The following is a 20,975-nucleotide window of genomic DNA, read 5'->3' on the forward strand; positions in this document are numbered from 1 at the left end:
GTCACTTAAAGAGACATCTTCCTTTACTGCTGCACTGGACAGTGTTTTAGTGATTGAGGAATTAGATTTTCTTATCCTTGTATAGCTACTGTATGTGAAAATAAATGCACATGAGATGGTTCTTTGTAGTACATCTTATTTGACATATTAATATATAGGCAAACAAAAAAAATGGGATAAAAGATAAAAGCATGTAGCCTAACAAAAAAGGTGGAATCCTAAAATGAAATTCATGCATGATACAAATTTAAATCAATAACACCTATTGGTCCCTAATTTAAAAAAAAAAAATACAACAACCTGGATTATTGTTAGAATAACAAAATTAGTAAAAGAAATATTGTCTGATAGCCTAATTATCCTCTGAGTTGTTTTGTTTTGTTTTTTTTGTCAAAGAGCTGAATTTAAGACACTGCTGTGAACTCAGATGCACCTTGATCAGGAGGAGAGAGGTATGTGGCCCTGACTGCCTTAACCCCGCCTGCTTTTCACACGCTGATTGGCTGAGGCTTTCCGATACGTACCTTCTATTGGATCACTGCGTTGTCAGTTTTTATCCTCCGGCTCTGAATGCCGCACGGCCGGAGAGGCGTGAAGATAACGGAGGTTGTGCGGGACAGCGAACATCGCTGGTAGATACGCGGAAGACGCGCTCTGATATGGTAAGAAACAAACGGATCAAATTTACTGCCGCTTCTGTTGTTGTTGTTTTTTATATTAATGCAGAGGGGGAGGGAACTTTACATTTACAATCACGTGGTTAAAACCCGACAATAAACAAAATACTGAAGTTGCTGCAGGTTTGTAATGGTAACGATTTTATTTTATCAGTTAGGCTATATTACTAACCTGACGACTGCTATAAAACTTCTCTTTTCGTCAGTTTATTGTCTGCAGAAGAAATGGATCAGTGCTTTGCAGGGGGATGTCTGTCCTGTCGTCGTTTGTCTAGAAATCTAGACGTTTGTGTTAAAAGCACTGTGTGTGTATGTGTGTGCGTGTATGTGTACGTGCTATTTGGAGCTGGAGTAGCTGGATAGTATTTTTTACGCATGGGAATAGATTGTCTTTGGGCGCAGCTGCCGGTGAAGGTGCGATAATTGGATACGAATCTCGCGATGATCAAACCAATTAGCAGACCTGCAATGAAGGTTCTTTGTCCGCTGAGAGAAGAGAAGAGAAGAGAAGAGAAGAGAAGAGAAGAGAAGAGAAGAGAAGAGAAGAGAAGAGAAGAGAAGAGAAGAGAAGAGAAGAGACAGAATATAAAATTCACCTAAATCTCTGCATCACCACCCAGTGAAGTGACCCTTATCTTCTTTGCACAGTCTTTGGTCCATCTCCTGTGCAGCCATGTGCAGTGGCTGAATAATTCATAATAATGGTAACAGACTGGAAATCCTTTAAGTTATGGAATATTTATACACCCATTATTATGTATAAATATGCATGAGCGATAGACTGACCATCCCATCCCATTATATGCACCTACTCTGTCAGCAGTTTCCTTGGATGAGAAGTGGAGATGGGTAGAGGTCATTGCAGGGAGGGAGGAGGGCTGGTAGGTGCAGCCTCTGCCTCAGGAATTAACATAAACATTGTTGGATTTTTATGTAGATGATGAAGAGTCCTTTAGACGATTTGGGATTTTAATCTTTAACTGTTTAAGAGTGATAAGTGGAGCGGCGACGTGACTGAAATTCAAAACAACTGGACTCCTAGCCTATTTCTTTCTGCCCAGTTGTTCATTGTTCAGCTGAAACTCTGCCTCACTTCCCGCAGTCACTTCCCAGTCAGACAGCTGTAGTCAGTACTGGGCAGTCTTGTTTCCTGGTTTTTGTGGTGACTGCCACTGCTCATGCAAGCATTTTTTTTTCTTCTTTTTTTTTCCCAAGACAAACTTCTGTTTCAACTACAAAAAAAAGGCAGAGATCATCTCCTTTATCATGTGACCAAATGATTCACTGCAACTCCATAGCATAAAGATCTCAGAGCTTTGAGCACTGTGGAGTAAAAACACATCAAAACAAGAGGCCTGCAGGCTCTGTCCCTGCAAGTGGTGTCATGGTGAAGACACACTACAGTCACTGCATAATAAACCACTTTCTTCGTCAGCTGGTTTATGGACCATTAATGAGAGGGAGACAGTTTTGCTACTCTGCATGAGAACCTCAGTGATTTTCAGTGTGCATTACACTTTAGACACTGGGTGGCACCATTGCAACATCAATGACATGTTTATATGGCCAGTGTGACAGCTGTCATAGAAACAAGTGTTTACGCAAAGACTACTGTATGTTACAGTTAAAACAGATGAGAGAGTGTTACTGCACTTTTACTAGACTTTTATCATATTTATATCTTATTTAAAATTCCCTTTTAAAATAATATCTGACTTGTATCATAAAAAGTAAAACTCAACAGTAACACTTTCAAGTTAAACTTGAGATAAGACAAATCTATTAGTGAATACAACACCATTATATTTATTATTTTATTAACATATTATATACCATTGTATTTAAGACTAAGATCTTTTCTAATTATTGACATTCTGTATAGGGTAGTGGTAGCACTGTAGATTATTGAACAATGAAGGAGGTACACATAGCCTACTGTTCTCATACCGTATAAGTGTAGTGGTGTTTAAAAAAAAAAAATGAAGTACTGGATTATGTGTGCTGAGGATTTTAAGGAGAGTTTCTGCATGCCACACAGAAGCAAGACAGTTATCCAGACAGCTGGTGCCATATCCCCTCAGCTGGTATCCTGTCTAATCCCATCAGAAATGAAAAATTCTGATGGGAGCTTCAAAGGAGCCTGGAAACGTTTAAATGCACCAAATATGGGCAAATTCCTTTCCCAGCTCTACCTGAGACAAAGGCGTCTTTGTTGAGCCGTTTACTTTCACTTTCTGTTTTCCCACCGTGCGCTGTGAACTCAGGATGATTTCATGGCAGTTTAGCAACAGACCAGTTCGATTGTTGTCGTGGGAAAGGACAAGTGGACACACGCAGTGGTTATACAATATCTGTTCCCCATATCGATGTGAGAGCAGGGCAAAAGTGGGCAGAAGTGTGTGTGTGTGTGTGTGTGTGTGTGTGCGTGTGTGTGTGCGTGTGTGCGCGCGTGTGCGTGCATGTGGGATCTATTGTGTCACATGCTTTACAAGAAATCTCACAGCTGCTTTTCATGAGCCGGCCATCATAAAAACTCACTTTCAAAGTCTGTCACGCCGTCCGACAACCTAGATGAGCCTGTTGTGCAACACCAGACCTCAACCTGAGCCTGTTCATCATAAAACATTACAACCTATGACAGACACAATCACTGGTGCCTTGTTTTCCAAAACACCTCCAGCAAATGCTCTACATTAACTACTTTCCTCTGTCACAGCAGTGATAAACTCCTGTTACAGCTTTGGGATATTTGTACAGATGTTTTCACTGAGATATATTTTCTCAGTGTGTCACTGACTCACATCCTGTAGTTTATTAACCAAAGCTGAAGACAGTGGGTTAAGTGACCTCTCATATCCTGTTAAGGAAGTAATCGTTTTTTTAATCAGAGCTTTAACAAAAAAGAAACAGAACACAAGGCTCCACCATTGTTCAGATATATTTATTTTAAAAAAAGACACAATCTGTGAAGAAAATTCCCATATTCGTATAAAAATAAATAACCAACATTGTGTTCACTTAGCTTTTACAGGTGCACTGATCTACACATAAACAATATACTGACCATTTGATAGTGTTTTAGAGCTAACCTAGCTTTAAAATAAAACATCTGGTGCTTCAGTCATTTGCACAGGAAAGCCCCCCACCGCTGGCGAGTAGAAGAGCAGTTCAATTTACAGCCCGGACAGAAATTCAGGGGAGCTTGACATCTCGTCTGTGACACATCGGCCTGGAGTTAGGAGTCCACAGTTTGGCAAGAATCAGTATGTGCCCACTTCTGTCCAATGCAGTAGCTTCATTTCATTTGGCAGGACGGCTGATTATTGCGAGTCTGAGGATGAAGCCTGCGAGTGTTGGCCACCGCTCCTCAGTCGGGACCGTCGGCGCTGCCCGCCTCTCCCTCTCCCTCTCCTCCTCTTCAGGCACAGTTTCACATCACGGCCCAACTTATGAGCTCTAGAAAACACAACAGAGGGAGTGCAAACTTTAGCATGGAAGTAGAGCTGGGAATATGCTCCTGTAATATTAGACAATGTGGGTTAAAACTAAACCTCTCAGCTTGGTAGATTTAATAATGCATTAACAGCTTATATAGGAAAAGCCAATAAAAGTGCCAAAGCCAAATTTTGGCACTAATACAAAAGTCAACACAATCGGATTACCAGCGTGCCAGAGGCAATAGGTGCCATGTTAATACAGGCACTGGCTTGGCAACAACCAAGATATTGTTGGCCATAAAGATGGGTGGAGCCCTTCTTTACCACAGTAACATGAATATTCTGCAGTCTGTTGTTGCCAAGTACAAAGGTCGTTGCCAAACTAACTAACTAACTAACTTAACTTAACAATAAAGGGATCCTCTGCTTTACAAGTCTTGGTATCCCTTTGCCTTCTAGAAATGAAGGTTTTCAGGACATGTCTACAGTTTCTACCTGTAAAGACGGTGTGTTTGTCCTACTAGTTAACTTTCACTGATGCTCACCTATTCCAGCAGCGAATTAGCTGTTTTCCCATCGGTGCTTCTGGATTCAGACACACTTGTTCATTGTTTCCCTTTAGTGTCACTCTAAAAAAAACACATGGAAAAAAAACTTTGAATCACATTTATCTTCATTTGTGTGTGTGTATGCATGAATGTGTTTGTCTGCAGGATGTGGCACTCACATGACTGTGATTTTGCTGCAGCTGGGGCTCTTTTGGTAGACTGTGAGGTCTTTCAGTTGCCCCCTGACGCCTGTTTGTGAATGTGGGCACATGCATCTTCCCGGGACATACGTGCTCTCCGACTCTTTCACTGCACAGACACCATAACAGGATTATAGGTTAATTAGAAACAGCACAGCCCAAGCAGGGATTAAGTTACTGCAAGTTCACACTTTGAGAGTTTTGCCCAAACAAAGCAACAAACTTCTCTTTCCCTGTATCCTCATTTAATCGAAGAAAAACAAGCAAATATAAGAAAAAATGATCAATTTATAGGTTCTTACCTGCGACCAGGACGCAGCAGAGGCTCAGGAAGACGAGCTGACAGACTGACTTCATGGTGGGGGCAAGCTGAGCGTTGACTCTCTCTGAGCCTGTTGAGCCACATGTTGCTGCTTTATACTTGTGCTCCTCCCCCGCTTTCTTTAGCGCTGGGCTTTCCAAACCAGGAAATTCCCCATGGCACCTCTCAAAATCAGGACGCGCAGCCACCAGGATGCAGGGATCAGGGACAGCGTTTCCCTACTTTTTCTAGAGGAGACTTGACACCCTGAAGGACACAGTGATTAATGGTTTTTCACCAAGCATTGAATAAATTAAACCAAAAAGATAGCAGTTGTGCACTCTAAGACTGCACCAGTGAGACAACTTTCTCTCTGCGTTTCTTATCATTAGTTAAGTGCTTGTCAAGTGTTAAGAAGAGGCTGCACACAGAAACAGAGTTGTCCTTGAATGAGACATGAAGACACAGTGTCAGTTTCCAGGCTTTGTTCGGCTTTGCTGCAACGACACGACATCTATCAGTTTGTTGGCTCCCGATCAACAACATCATGTGATTTCTCCTAAATGTCCATCCCTGCACTGTAGAAGAAACACTTTCAAATACTCAAATTGAGTCAAAATGAAATATGATAGCATATGAGATTCACATGCAAAGGGAAACAATGTCATCCTAATGTTATTTTTAATGGTTGTCATATTTTTGTGCCACAGCTGCACTTGAGACAGAATGGGTGAGCGTCAGACCTGCGTGAAGCTCAGTGAAGAGAAACTTATACCAAAGTAAGTCCTTTTAGCAATTACATACAATAAGGTAAACTCACAAAAGCGATTGCATGTATTGAATTTCATCTTTGCTGCGATCATGTGAGAGCCGTGAGAGCTTAATCTTTCCTTTGTGTCCTCGTGTTCACACTCAGGTCTGATGTCTTGTCACTTCTGAGGACCTACAACTGTTACCATGAGGGGAAAAACTTCCAGCTGAGGACTCGTGAGGTAAGAAAAGAAGGATAGCTCGGCTGCAGATGGGTCACCTGGTCACCTGACAGGACAGGAGACGCTGCAGCTGGAGGAAATAAACATGGGGAGTTACCGATAATTCCTTGGCAGTGAGAGTGTGTTTTGCACATATCAAAACTGGAACCACTTTGATCCCTAGACAGATAACCTGAGACCAAACATGCCTCAAATATGGCGACAATGCTGGGGTCAGTGCACATCTGCAATTTCTGGCTTCTTGTGCAACTTACCAAAGGGCTGGTAAACCACAAAAAAAAACCTTAACCACAAAAGGAAAATGGAAGTGGATGGAGGGAGAGGGAGTTGTACATTTCAGTCATATGTACTCACTGCTTAGCAAAGCAGTTCCACAGTAAACGCCTGCTTGTCTGTGGAGATGTTTGTAAGACTTAGAGGTTATTTGTTTGATAACTATTCTGATTTTTTTGGTCGGGAGTTCCCCTTTGTGTCCGCAAGCAGGTTTTTGAGAACAGGATCATATCAGTCTGAGTGTGTGTGTGTGTGTGTGTGTGTGTGTGTGTGTGTGTGTGTGTGTATGTGTGTGTGTGTGTGTGTGTGTGTGTGTGTGTGTGTGTGTGGTGTGGGCAGTACATAGCAGGGTGGTCATGGTCTGTCCCTCTTTTCTGGTCCCCTCAGCCAGCCTCACTCCATTTGTCTCACTGGGAAAATCCCCCCATGTTCACAGGCCTGATGAACATACATGCAACATACACATGTGCAGTAAAAAACACCAGACGTCATGACATTGACTCAGTATCAACCGTAAGTTAAAGGCGCAATATCCTGAACCTCTACAACAGATTAAGACAGAAACATTGTTTTGGGATGAGAAGTTGTTAAAGTGAACTCATTACAAAGAATGACTCAACAACATAATGATTTACTGCTCAGCTGAAGTTTTGACATGGAATTTGGCTGCTTGTGGTTTTTTCTTTTTTTTTTACTTTCAACCAAAACATGTTGGGTCAATGACTAAACGGATTCAGCTCAGACTAGAATCACTTCAATCCAATATATATAAATACTTTAATATATAATCATGTATAAGTGTGGTTATATATATAATATTATTTTTTAAAAGGCTATTGTTGATTGTACAGTACATTTATTTTCATATTATTGCTCAAGTTGTCCAATGTTCCAGTTTGGAGAGAAAGGTTGAAAACAGCAAACAAGGACAATGACTCATTCGTATAAGCATTCATATAATGCACAACATATCAGTATATCTAATAATATTTCATTAGTCTTCAAATATTAGCTACAAAACAAATCAGTCTTTCGGTTCAGGTACAGTATAGTAAATAAAATCTGTCCAGTGTGGTTTTAACAGAAGAGTTGTAAAAAATAAATAAATAAATAAAAAAATAAAAATGCCATGAAGACAGCATTGTTTGATCAGTCTAGTGTGATTAGATTAGAGTGATGCTGACAAAAATTAAAACTTCACTCCAGCTGTAACGCTACACCAGTGCAATCTGATCATCTGGCCGATGTGACTGTTGAAATTTCAACAGTCAGTTGAAAAACACAAGTCTGTTCTTGCTCCACTGTTCAAATAGTTCACAAGTTGAATCTGCAATGACTTTTTTTCAGAATAAGAGTTTGTTCTTGGCCTTAGAGACAGCAGCTGTTAAAACAGTGGCAGTGTGTGATAGACTCGAAAGCTCAAGAAGAGCAATGAAATGTTACAGCTGGTTTCTCAACTGCTTTTTCCGTTGTTGAGCTCAAACCTTTATAAACAAGGACAAGAAAACACTCTGTGAGTTCATCATCAAAGTCAATTCCTTCATTCAGTGGTGGAGAGGTTAGCATGCTGCAGCCCCTGGTATCTCTCTCTGATTACGTTGAGGTCCCTGAGGTTTCTCCAAAGTTTTCCGTTAAAAGGGTTTTCTTGGGAGTTTTTCCTCAGTCGATGCGAGGGTCTAAGGGCAGACGATGTTGTTATGATGCCATGTAAAGCCCTGTTTGCAAAAATGGGCTACACAATTAAAATTTCCTTGCCTTGCAAAGGGAGTGTATTTGGTACATAACATGCTGACAATGATGGCAAGGCAACGTAAGAAACATGAGAAAACTTCCAAATTACCCCTTTAAACTGCCAAGAAAATTGAAATTTGAACATCAACATAATCAGCAGCATTGTCTGTTTGTGAAGATTATGTGATATGACTCAAAAGCTTCAAAAACTACCAAATGAACTCTCTTGTTCCCGTGTTGTTAGAGTAGGATGTGACATTGCCGTTCCCACATGCGACTGAAGTCGAGGCAGCTCTTGTTAGTGCTTCCCTGATGCTGGGGCCAAACCACCGAATGCTAACAAATCATAGGTATCCTTCTCTAACTTCAATCATCTCTTAAAAACTCACTTCTCCTGAAGGCACCTTCTTTCCTAACACTGTTATCCTCCTAACCAGCACTTATTATAAACCTCTTCACCTGTTATTCTTTTTTATTGAATAAATGCAGTATTTCACAATCTCCCAGTATCTCCTATTGCACTGAGGCTTTAGTGAAGTGAGGTCCCTCACTTGTAGATCACGCTGGACAAAAACATCTCCCCATGAGTGAGCGTAATATAATGTACTGAAATGTAATGTGGGATATGTTGTAATGAAAAGGTCCTCCTGCCATACTATGTTAATAATATGTTAACAACTGTAACGTTGTGTAGAGCTACACTTAATGTAAATTCTTCTATTTTTCGTGAAATGGATTTATACATTCATGTACAGTGACATTGCTAGACTTCTTAAACCTCTTAAACCACAGAGGGCAAGACTAACGTTTTGTCATTACTGACTCATTAGGTATTTCGTGGATATGAGGGACAAACATATTACTCAGCAGTGAAATTCTTGGAGTTGAAGCTGGCATAAGATGAAATCAGGAAACTCATTATGAACTTGATGACAACCAGCCATTTTACTTGTAGCCTACCATAATTCCCAGACAGAGCTTCAGTACGGCGATATCTATCTGACATGTCTGGGTGTTTGTTTTACAGTAGCTGTCGGGCGATTGTTTGGAGTAATGCAAACAGGTTTTGTGTAGGAAAAAGTCTGTTTGCGATTTGAAAGGATTTTTTAAAGATTGTGTCATGGTTGTGCTCTACAGGTGTAGTCATGTGATAAGTAGGCCTATTAGTCATGTCATGACATTGCACGTCAGGTGATTGGAGGTTTAGTGCCGGTGTTGAGGAAAAAACATGTACCGACATATTCTCCTGTTAGAGTACAACTATGTTATAAGTCAAAACGAAACTTATCTTGATTTCTGGAGGCATCTTCCTCTTTTACTGCTCACACAGCAGAATGTTCTCTGGATCCAGGATCAATTCACTGTCGTGCTAAAGAGCACTTCAGCATGGTCCATATGTTAACAAAGGGCTAAACCTTGAATTTGAAGCATTGCCATTCAAACAGTTAAACCCACCTCTTACCAAATAATGTGGTCACATTATACCGTGGTTTAGCTGAAACATTTCAGTCTGAGTCAGCTCTGGGCACTCCAGTAGCTGAATGTGTTTTACTGTACTTGGCTGCGCTGATGCCAAATATCAATATGTGTGTGTGCAGCTCCCTCTAGTGGCAGTATCAAGCATTTTTCAAGCAAAACAGCCCTCAATGCAGCACCATTGATTACCACTAGAGGTCAGTGGCATGTTTTGTTTTTCAGATTTAAAAATCACTGACAATAAACATTAGTATGGCTGGTCAGTGAGGACTGTAACATAGGATTCACATTATTTTAACAGTCCTCATCCTGTATGGCTGTCATGGGTTTCATGCTCTGTTAATAAATTAATCTGATCGTTTATCAAAAGATGTAAATATACCGTATACAGAAATATTTGATGAGCCGAATAGATTTACAAAGCACAAACTTATGAAGTGATAAAAGTTGGGTCTGGTGGAGTGCAGGCATGGGCGTATAGCGGACGCGGGGTACACGGAGGACATGTCCCCCGCACTTCAGGGTCATTCTATGTCAACTCAACCAGAGTTTGGCAACTTTAGTTTCGATTTTGACATTGTATATCATTTTTAAAGAGCTAAAGTCGGTTTCCGTGCTGTTCTGTTTGTTTGTGTGGTTCTTTAGTTGCTAAGGAGAGGATGAGAAATCACTCAATAGACCTTTGAACAATTTGTCCCCCTCACTTCTAAAATTATGGCTACGCCGCTGAGTGCAGGTGCATATGCCATGCATGCATGAAATTAGCCTTTAGTATTACAACAATAAATTTGGGCAGAGCTCATCAGCCGCCTGCCAAACTTCCTGACAAATGTAAACACAGTGAGGTCGTATCCAGAGACTTTGTTTCCAGTCTGCACAGATTCCGGAAACTTTTCCACTACTGCTCTACTGCACTACCGAACTGTGTTCACACAAACACAAAGTTACAAGTCCAGTTCCCTCACAAGAATTTAGTTTCATACCTCAGGGAAAACAAGTAGCTACATTACTCACATGGCATGAGTTTGAAAAACAGGATAATGAGGCAGAAGTAAACAACACCAATGAAATTTAGGTAAGCATAGGATATTGCCTTTTATAGAGTTTATACATCCAGCACCACCAGCAATTGCAACAAATCCGGAGGAATCTATTCATAATTAAGATACTTGACATATGCTCACCTCAAGTGGAGTCAATCCATAATAGCTTTTCAACCAACTAACTATACTATAGTATAGCATTAGTATTTCAATTAGCCATTAAGTTTCCGAGATGAAAGAAAATAGTAAAATGTTTAAGTTTAAAGTCCCCAAGGTAATAGCTTCAAAATCCTAGAGATTCAGTTTATGACAGAAAACGGGAAACAAACAGAAAATCATCACCTTTGAATATCTTGAACCGGGAAATACCTGACACTGGTCTTTTGTGTGATAACTGATTTTTAAAGATTAAACAATTATTAGATTTGTGGAGTAGAAACAGCAAACAGTAAACATATTCATGGTTATTTCAGTATTTTATTACAAAACATAATCCTTGACATCTTTACAAAATATTAATGTAAACATGTGGACTTGAGTCCTCAGTGCATAGAAATAAATAGATCTTCTTCATTCGTGAGGACTTCATAAGTGAGTCCCATGAACCAGCGCTCTGTTTTAATCTCCATACACACAGCATGTCCTTCCAGCCAGATGTATTATGAGATATTCCACCAAAGTGTCCACAGGACGCGCAACGGCGTCTCCCTTCAAGTCCTTATTTGGCCAAACAGCCAGTCCATGGGGTCTTTGCCCTTGTTGTCTCGTTCTCTGCCCATCTTCAGAGATAAATCCTCTGTGCTGTTTAGACTCAGGCTGGAAGCTCTAGTAGTCCTTAGTGCGCGGGGAGACCCGCGAGGAAGCGAAGCTGAAACAGACAGCTTCATCTGAGCCTTTGAGAACTGCCGTAGCCTGGGGGACCTCTGGAGTCTGACGGGGCCGCAGCTCGGGGCCTCAACGGGGCGAGCAAGGGCCTGAATACTGGTCATGTAGTCCTCAAGAGACTCTGAGCCCTGGGTACACAGGGAGGATGTGGGGGGGACAGGCAAGTCCTCCAGCGTCTCAGTAATGGTAGGTAGGAGAGGCAGAGAAAGCAACAACCGCCTGCGTTTCATGCTAAAGTGGGAGAGGGAAAAAAACAGTTAGTTAAATATTAGGTAACTAAAAATAAATTTTGTTTTAAATTTTAATTGTCTGTGCTAAATTAGTTTTTCATATTGTAACAAGTAAATATGTAAACATGTTATAATTCCTTAGTAGGTACAGCTGGATTGTAATAAAGAATAGCTAATAATGGAAACAGAAGAAGAAGTGCTCTCACCTTTGCTGCTTCAGTTCTGAGTCCGACACGCAGAGCGAAGCAGAGTGATGTCTAGTCCGTTCAGTTGATCAGTTGAGTATGACTGGACCAGAGCGGTTTCCAGGCTTTATAGAGGCACGGTGCAGCAGAGCGATTAACCACAGCTGCCAAAAATAGCCCTGCTGACCTTACTCTCATCTGCGGTGTGTGTCTGTGTGTGTGTGTGTATGTGTAAGGGAGGGTGTGTTCATGCCTGTTCAGGAAACTCAGGAGTGGCGGGTCAGCGTGGTTCAGTGGTGCAGCTGCTCCGACTGTTTATGTTCCAGAAACAATGAAGCCCTGGGAGCCATCTGACACACCTCCAGAAACCTACTTTCTGCCCCCCCCCCCTTTACATTCATTTAGGAACATATCAAAATTATTACCACTTCATTTTGATTCCCCCGACTGTACGACAAGAATTACGCAATCCACAAGTTATCCATGCAAATAAAACCATTAACAATCTGGATTTCACAGTCCACAGTGGTCGATTGTCCATGGAGAAAAACTGTTTTTCTGCCTATATAACCTCTTGTACAGCTTTACTTTTGGGGGGATTTTTTAAGTGAAACACATTTTTCTGTCAGGCAAATAAATCATGAAGTACAAAAAGATTTTGTACATTTTACTTTTGGCCTTTCAGGCTGTGGTTACTTAGCACTGAATTCATCTTTCTCTGTTGAGTGTGATGTTTTGTTCCTCAGGAGCCAGACAAAACTGTTCATAAATAATTCATCATCTGACCAGACTGATGCCGAAAGTCTGTCTCACATCCCATGGTACTGCCACATTAACTATTACAGTAAATCCAACACACTGTGCAGTAGGCCTATATTATTTACAAAGTTGCATAATTGTAATCACCACATTTGTGATTCTTGTAATGCTTTACCCAGACATATCTTTTTATTTATTTACCAAACAATTAGATTACTTGGATTTAATTTTAAAAAAGCACCACAGGGTAACCAAATTTCCATCTGGAAATGCATCAGCTGATCAGACTGACATTTGTGGATTATTATGAATAGGGCTTCATTGTATTATCACTCAAATGAGATTTAGTCATTAGATACAGTGTTTGCTGATGGTGTGACGGTAATCTATCTGTCAAAGTGATTAGGTGTGTTATGTGAGGTTACCATTACATTTATTTGTGGCTCAATTGTCAAATTTGGACAAAAAAATCAGCTGTGCGACCTCATGCGAGAGGCCAATTTGTTTTGGTTAAGCATGTAAACACTTTTTCTCTGTTCTCAGCTGTGTGGACGTTTACAATTTAATTTTAGAGTTTCGCTTTTGTGAAATCAAAACTGCTCCCTTGTGTGTACGTGACCAAAAGCAGCACAAGTTCCCTGTTCCCATTATTGCTGCCTTCTCAGACGTGACTTCATCCTTGTACTGTGTAAAAAAAAAAGGAGAAAAAAAGGAGGGAGAGGGGGAGGGTGGGGTCTTACAGGTTTTCTCCAAGAGGAGAGGGTTCACCGTGTTGCTGTGAGCGGCTGCTTCTGCACGTACACCTGATACTGAGCCACTATGGCAGGTGGCCAGCAGGATATCCCCCCTGACCATGACTGCTGATAATTATTGTTATATGTGTGTCTATGTCTGTGTTTGTGTGCTATTGTGTATAGGAGGATGGGGAGCTCATCCTCGAGGGGTTGCTGAACATCTACTGGGGCCTGCGCCGACCAATCAGGCTTCAGATGTACGACGACAATGAAAGATTTCGCCTCAACCGGTACAAGAACCTTTTGCACACTGACACACAGATGCCTGAACAAACAGATGTGGAGCAGTAACATTCACAGTGAACTCTCACACAATAGCGGAGAAATTCCTCGTCTTAATAGTTTAACTCCACCCTGTATTATTTAGTTGAGGAAGCTGTGGAAACTGCTTCTACCTGGTGATTGCTGTCATGATGATTTTTAATTAAGATAAGACAAAATAAAATAATTTATCTCAGAAAACATTCAGAAGAGACAGTGAATGAACCCTGAAAAAAATAGACATAAAGAAATGACATCTAAAAATCTCTCTGATTTGACACTTTTCATTCATATAGATATTACAATAAAATCAATATGTTGGGTTTTGGATATTAGGTCACACAAAACAATAATATATAGTATTACTGTTGGAATTTTGGAAATTTTAATGGTTTTCAGTTTTATTACATTTTTTGACCAAAACAAGATTTAAATTAGGCTAATGAAGAAAAATGATTGTCTGAATAATGGAAATATCCATTATTGCAATGCAAGTAAAAAATGAACATACAGTAGTAGTGTGTAATGAAGGTAAATAGAAGGGGGTACAGAGGAGGAGAGCTATATTCTTCACCTCATGTCTCAAGTTTTACATGAAATAATTGTTAAAGGTGATAGGAAATATGTTGTTAAATTAGTTACTGCTAATGTTATATTTGCAAAACACATGGATGCATATTAAGTTTATACCAACAGTGAGCATGTTTTCCCTCTGTCTCCACAGTAACGATAGATCCTCTGTGGCATTTGCAAACAATAATTCACTGGACAGAGAAACTGAACCAGCAGGTGAGTAATGGACACGTGCAGTCTCACAGTCACACTCACAAACACACCTGATGGATTACTGTAGATTAAACACACACACACACACACACACTCACGCATGCACACACACCACAGTTACTGAAACAGATTAGAGCTCCACAAGTGCTTCATTCAGCGCTTCAAATGGAAAAAGGCTGGCTCACATGTTGGGCACAGATTATCGCAGGAGGTCAGATCAGATCACCAGGACTATAAATAATCAGGGCTGGATTTAGTCATGGGGCTGACATTGGGCTTTTTAAGCAGTTTTGTCAACTGCTGACATCTCAAAGATAAATAATTGAGATGGGATGTTCACAGCTTATTTACTCCCCTTGCTAACACAAAGCATTGGTTTGGAATTCATTATAGTTTTGTCACGTGATGATTTTACAGTAATTCTGTCCCAAAGGAATAAACACTCTGATTGAAACACTAAAGGGGAATAATACAGCACATGTTTATGATATTTATTTCTATTTTATTGTACATTTTTCACTTTGAATTACAGTAAAACAAAGTGACACTAACATAAGTGTCTTTATTAAAATTGAAACCATGTAATGTAACATGTGGTGATGTTGGTGCTTATCATATCAATGAATGTTCACATGCGAAGTGTTAAAAATAGTTTATTCATATGGAGTTTACCATTTTCTTGGTGAAACGAAAGATACGTGATGTAGGATGGCAGATTTTAGTCACATATAGACTTTTCAAATAATATGATTACATTGAATATAGTGCCTATTGGCTTTAAAATTTGACTCAATTATTGATTAAACTCTATATAAGAAATGAAATAGGTGGAGCCAACATGCTCTGGCAACTTTTAGGAGAGAATAATAGATTAAACCATGGATAAACCAAGTGAGTTAAGTTTTTAAGTCTCTTAAAAGAAATCTGAACTAATTCTTTCCATATTCCGTTTGAGTTTGTGTGACACATAAAAACCAGCTGTTACACGTGTTAAGAGAGGTGTGTTTGTGCACGTGCGTCCCTGAGGTGGTGACATGGGTGGTCAGGAGGAAGAGGATTCTCCTCAGCTGCTGAGGACCAGGAGTGACGCTTCCTTCATGCGCGTCCAGAGGAGGACAAAGACACACACGGCCAGAGACTTACAGCGATTGCGCACACACAGGTTCTCAATCAATGGGCACTTCTACAACCACAAGGTACATTAAACAGAACACACACACACAAGTGCACACATTAATGTATCCCATTGTTGACACATCTCCAGGTGCAGAGGGGCAGTGGTTTCCTGTGCGGGTGTGCCTGCACTTGTGCTCCGTCTCACAATGGCCTGCTGTAGGCTGATTTTATTAATGTGCTGCAGAATACAAGGTTACACTGAGTTCCTTCATCAGTTTCTCCTGGATACACAGTGTGTGTGCGTGTCCTGACCTCATGCATGTGTGTGTGTGTTGTTTTTGAACAGATTCCAGCTTCAGACTGAGGGATTTCCTTTTTGTTTTAGATTTCCCGGTCCAAAATGTCCAAGGTGTTCAAGTCCAGGAATCCATGTTCACATCAAGGACTCAGCAGTGTTTGTAAAACTTTGTGTTCTCTCACTTACACGTTTCTTGCTTGTTTATTTTTCTTTCCCTCAGACATCTGTGTTTACTCCAGCCTATGGTTCAGTCACTAACGTCCGAGTAAACAGCTCCATGACGACCGGACAAGTCCTCAACCTGCTGCTGCACAAGTTCAGGGTGAGCGACAGTGAGACACCGGTGGTGTCTGAGGAAAACCGAAAACAAGAAATAAAATGTTTTTTGTGTTTTTTAAGGTGGAGAATAATCCTGAAGAGTTTGTCCTTTATATGGTGCACGAGTCTGGTGGTAAGTCGTACATTTCACTGTGGTTTTCTCACTAGACATTATGCATTTTTTGTGTAATTTGTGAGTGTGTATGTTTGTGTTCACTTGCTGTCTTCGACTGTGACCTTGTAGAGCGGTCCTGCCTGAGAGATGGTGAGTACCCGCTGGTGGCGCGGGTGCTTTATGGACCCTGCGAGAAAATTTCCAAGATCTTCATCATGGAGGCCGACCTGGGGGAGGAAGTCACGTATGATGTGAGTCTGGGCCTCCTGCCACCACTCCCTCTCCCTCTCATCTGTTTTACAATAAACTACTCTTTTTCTTTTTTATGTGTTGTCCTCTACATAGACACACAAGGAAACAATGGACCAATGACAGACAGACAGTTGGGTTAAATTTAGCCAGATGAGGAAAGATATCCTGTTTTGGGACTGATGTAACAATAGACTAAGGTGATCAACAGTGTGTTGTGTCTGAACTGAGTGATATAAATAAAACCAGACTGTTGCTGGAGAGTTTTCTAGATTCTCTATCGTGAAATCTAATATACAGTATACAAAGATATATTTATATCAACACCGTAATATAAGTTTAAATATCAGATCATCTGTCAGTGCTATAGATAAAGTTTTATCCAAGGATTTGAAATATCCACCTATTATTTTTGCCATGAATGGAGGTGACTAAGATTTGGTTGTGCTGCTTTGGGTATTTAAAGATTACATTTAAATTATTCAACAGTAAAGTTTCTTTGCAGAATTAACCTTCTGGTCACTGCGGATGCACCACAGAACAAGCTGTTTTAGAGGAAGAGGGAACAGATTTATAGGTTGCCTTCTTCAAATTACTGTAATTTCGAATGTTATTTATTATTTTTAAATACAAATAATGTGATTTTTGTTTGTTCATAACCTTTGTTACTATCCATTGGATGTTGGAGTGTTGCAGACAGTCAATGTAATCCATTTTATTATCAATTTTTAGCTCTGTCATTCTTTCATTTTATTTGTGTTTATTTATTTATTTTGGACAAAGAAAAGAAGTATGAACACATTTAATTGATGTGTAGCTCATTCAAACTTATGTCTGAATCTTTCTCTCCACAGGTTGCCCAGTACATAAAGTTTGAGATCCCTGTTTTAGACAGCTTCGTAGAGAAACTTAAAGAAGAAGAAGAACGTGAGATAAACAAACTGACCAAAAAGTAAGTCAACAATCTTTCAGGGTTGCAAAACTGGCTTCAGTCGAGACAAAGCCGGCTTTAATGACCACAGCTGATTTCATTATGTGAGGCCAGTATCTAACATCAAAACAAGGCTGCCTGTCTTCAATGAAGACTGTGTTTGTGTGAAACATTCATCACTCATTGTTTTCACTGACTGCATAATCATTTAACTCATATGACTGATATTTCAGCCCTTTAACCCTGTTATGTGTTTCTACGTGCGTATGTCTGTTTACTTGTAGCATGTGGGCTCAAACATATGATTCATTGTTTTACATGCACAAGGATATTTTACAGCTCGCCTTGCATGCACTCGTAACATCCAACACTGTCACTGTTGTCAAGAAATTACATAAAAAGGCCAAAAACTGGGGAAAGGCCTCAAACTCATCAAATACACAATCCAACAACTCCAAAACGCTCTTGTGGACAAGTTGTGACCTGCACATTCACCGTTATTATCTCGTGGTTAATGTGCAGGTCACAACTTGTCCACCAGAGCGTTTTGGAGTTGTTGGATTGTGTATTTGTTGAGTTTGATGAGGGAAACCAAGAAATCCCATTAGCCTCTGTAGCGTAGCTCTCAGCAGCTCGCCACTCGGCTCGGCGGTTTTACAACAGTTTGCACCGACAAATAAAGATAACGAACCTAGCGATTATGGCAATGGGCCAATTTGCCAAAAAGGTTGAACTATCCCTTTGAGTCAATTCCACATACACCATTCCAACGCCATAAATACAAGCTAATGTGTAGTAATCAACAGTTTGAAATAGAAATCTTGGTTTGGTCATGCAATGCCTACTTATAAAGAAAAGATAAATAGATGCAGAAGTTTTTTCACCATACTATTGGTCACTCATTTATGTCTGTATGTGAATGTATAATAGTAGCGGTCTTTAATCCTCTGTGCTTTCTCACCTCTGCAGGTACAGTGCTCTGAAGTCTATGATTGTGCACCAGCTCGAAGGCAGAGCTCACTCCGCCGACAGAGTATAGAGCAGGCTGTGTACGGATGTGATCCATGTGTGGGTTTGTATGTGTGAGTGTGAGTGTATTTGTGTGTGGGTGTGTGTTGGGGGGGGGGGCTGCAACACTAATGATTGTTGATTTGCTGTGGGAACATTTCCAGATAGTGAATGTAGAGGTTAAGGTAAAATAAAAGGGTAAAAGTAAAGGCTGCAATAGAACCATATCATGCACCAATGTGCTTCTACTTTTAGAATTTCATATCTCCACAGTTTGTATGATCTGTATTTTAATGTTATTACTTCAAGTGCACCACTGTTTTGATAACTCTGCAATTTATGTATTTGAATTTTGTATGAAAAATTCCTACTGCAAATGTGGATATTTATACGAGCTGCTTTTGGTAATGTTTTCTCTGACTTGGACCTTTTATTGTAATAAATCAGTTTTAGTGTGGCCTTTCTAAATGCTGCTGGATCTCTGCTGACACCAAACATAATGCACAGCTCAGACTTCCCACAAAGAAAACATTCATCTTTATTATTTCCCGCACTTCCAGTGTGACTGGAGCTCAGATTAGCATTGTTCTTCTGAGTGACCCTCTGTGCCAGCTAGTTCCCATGAGCTTGTGTGTGTGTGTGTGTGTGTGTGTGTGTGTGTGTGTGTGTGTGTGTGTGTGTGTGTGTGTGTGTGTGTGTGTGTGTGTGTGTGTGTGTGTGAGAACTTATCAACATTACATTACACAATGGGGGTATCCTGAGAGAGGAGGACTGTTCCTTTTTCCCACAGTTTTACAAACAGTAAGGCTGTTGTAATGTTTTGTGGACCCACCTTGACCCTAAACATGGATCCACAGCCAGACCCAACAGGTTGGGTGGGTTTGGATTGAATGTTTGTAATTGTTAAAGTTTTTTTTTTTTTTTTAATGAATCCAAGCTGAAATAAAAAACACACACACACACACACACACAGTCAGTCCAAGAACATTACGTACACCATGGACAAGGTTTCAATCCTCAAACAAAAGAAGAGAAACAGCTTAGCGGTTTCTCTTCTTTTGGCCGCACAAAATAATGAGGTAACTTTATATTTTACAGCTTTGATATTGATATTTGAACATCCACGCTCATTCCAGTCACTTAAGTCAGCTGGAATATGAAGCAACAGCTTATGTAATTGCCAGTAACAGAAATAATCAGCTTTTCTAAAAACTAAAAAATCTGATGCAGCAGCAGCACTGTGGATTAGCTACCTTTCACCAAGAGGGCCAAGCCTAGATCAGGATTCAAGCTTCAGGGGAGCTCATATGGGGGTGAAATTAACCCCAGAGCTCTAAGGAACATACACAATGTGATGTATTGAAACTACCAAACTGTTGAGGCTCCAAACAAATTGAACAGATCATCAACACAAGTCATTCATTCTAAGACGTCTATTGTTTATAATTGCACATCTTCTCAGAGAGACAATATAGCTGTAGGCTATACGTATATTGTAGAGTGGCTTGAGTGTGTTATTGCTGAATATGACACACCACCAAAGAAAATCAATGTTTTTGTCTGTGGCAATGCTGTAAATGTAACAGTAGTGATAAGGATTTTAGCAGAAAAGCAGATAATTATTTTGTCTATGAACATCTTAAGGGGAGTGATTTGACATTCTCTAAAGCTAAAATATTATGCAACAGTAAATAAGCAGCACACTGGTAGCCTACATGTAAACACTACTGGAATAACACATCAGCCAGACTGGGTCGCAGCTAAATAATGACTGCTACATGGTCTGACTCAACAGTGACTCCAAGAGGAAAACAGAGCGATTGCTGGTAAGTGAGTGTATCTCCATCATAGACTGTAAAAAGAATGGACGTAGCGTCCGTGACGTCACCCATTGGTTTTGGGGAGTCGTTTTTGTGACTCAAATATGGCGGCCTGGACAGCGCCATGTTGGATTGGCCGGCCGAGAACCCGCCCACTGGCCTCGAAGCAGCCTGTCTCCGGAGCTGCTCGGACCTGTCACTCAACGTTTCCGCGCCCTAATTGGTCAGAGTTTTAACCTTATAACAGTAAAACGGTAGAGTTAAAAAAAAATTCACCCCCCTCAGAGTGTGTGCGGGGGTAGAAACTATCGATTGAGACGAAAAAACGTTCTGACACCAGGCTTTTAACATGTTTACTGAGGATGTAAAGTCGGCGATTTTAACATGGGGCTCTATGGGGAATGCTCCCTTCTGACACCAGCCCCCAGAGGAATTCGAGGGGATTGCAGTTTTTTGAACGCGGAAGTGAGCTTCACTTCTCAGACCGACAACTGCCCCCTTGATCTCCATATCATTCAACAGAGGACTTTGTGACTCTGTAA

At 40.5% G+C, this 20,975-nt stretch overlaps 3 protein-coding genes across 3 annotated transcripts; 1 reads left to right on the forward strand and 2 right to left on the reverse strand.

The window, feature by feature from the left end:
* The first annotated feature begins 567 nt into the window (after positions 1-567).
* Positions 568-19,081, forward strand: rassf4a (Ras association domain family member 4a). The gene is made up of 11 exons (XM_085800191.1): positions 568-662; positions 5,874-5,942; positions 6,080-6,155; positions 13,655-13,761; positions 14,517-14,581; positions 15,605-15,774; positions 16,213-16,314; positions 16,392-16,443; positions 16,555-16,676; positions 17,529-17,626; positions 18,575-19,081. Exons 2-11 carry the CDS (start codon positions 5,890-5,892, stop codon positions 18,642-18,644), a joined length of 915 nt encoding a protein of 304 aa, XP_085656317.1. The 5' UTR covers positions 568-662; positions 5,874-5,889; the 3' UTR covers positions 18,645-19,081.
* LOC146973537 (C-X-C motif chemokine 10-like) lies at positions 3,729-5,302 on the reverse strand. The gene is made up of 4 exons (XM_085800193.1): positions 5,165-5,302; positions 4,842-4,971; positions 4,660-4,743; positions 3,729-4,133 (listed from the first exon to the last, which is right to left on the reverse strand). Exons 1-4 carry the CDS (start codon positions 5,217-5,219, stop codon positions 3,998-4,000), a joined length of 405 nt encoding a protein of 134 aa, XP_085656319.1. The 5' UTR covers positions 5,220-5,302; the 3' UTR covers positions 3,729-3,997.
* On the reverse strand, positions 11,136-12,139 carry LOC146973538 (uncharacterized). Its single transcript, XM_085800192.1, has 2 exons — positions 12,000-12,139; positions 11,136-11,794 (listed from the first exon to the last, which is right to left on the reverse strand). The coding sequence occupies exon 2, from the start codon at positions 11,791-11,793 to the stop codon at positions 11,389-11,391; it is 405 nt and encodes a 134-aa protein (XP_085656318.1). The 5' UTR covers position 11,794; positions 12,000-12,139; the 3' UTR covers positions 11,136-11,388.
* Positions 19,082-20,975: the final 1,894 nt, after the last annotated feature.

The sequence above is a fragment of the Trachurus japonicus genome, chromosome 15, assembly GCF_045865225.1.
Source record: "Trachurus japonicus isolate A0001 chromosome 15, Traja_1.0".
In the NCBI taxonomy this organism is placed as follows: Eukaryota; Metazoa; Chordata; class Actinopteri; order Carangiformes; family Carangidae; genus Trachurus; species Trachurus japonicus.

Bases quoted from the DNA above. Each gene is read 5' to 3' on its own strand.
- LOC146973537 (XM_085800193.1), bottom strand. From the start codon at position 5,219: ATGAAGTCAGTCTGTCAGCTCGTCTTCCTGAGCCTCTGCTGCGTCCTG. The intron at 4,972-5,164 runs GTAAGAACCTAT...GTGTCTGTGCAG, and splicing joins CTGCTGCGTCCTGGTCGCAG to TGAAAGAGTCGGAGAGCACG. The intron at 4,744-4,841 runs GTGAGTGCCACA...TGTTTTTTTTAG, and splicing joins TGCAGCAAAATCACAGTCAT to AGTGACACTAAAGGGAAACA.
- LOC146973538 (XM_085800192.1), bottom strand. From the start codon at position 11,793: ATGAAACGCAGGCGGTTGTTGCTTTCTCTGCCTCTCCTACCTACCATT.
- rassf4a (XM_085800191.1), top strand. From the start codon at position 5,890: ATGGGTGAGCGTCAGACCTGCGTGAAGCTCAGTGAAGAGAAACTTATA. The intron at 16,315-16,391 runs GTGAGCGACAGT...GTGTTTTTTAAG, and splicing joins TGCTGCTGCACAAGTTCAGG to GTGGAGAATAATCCTGAAGA. The intron at 16,444-16,554 runs GTAAGTCGTACA...GTGACCTTGTAG, and splicing joins TATGGTGCACGAGTCTGGTG to AGCGGTCCTGCCTGAGAGAT.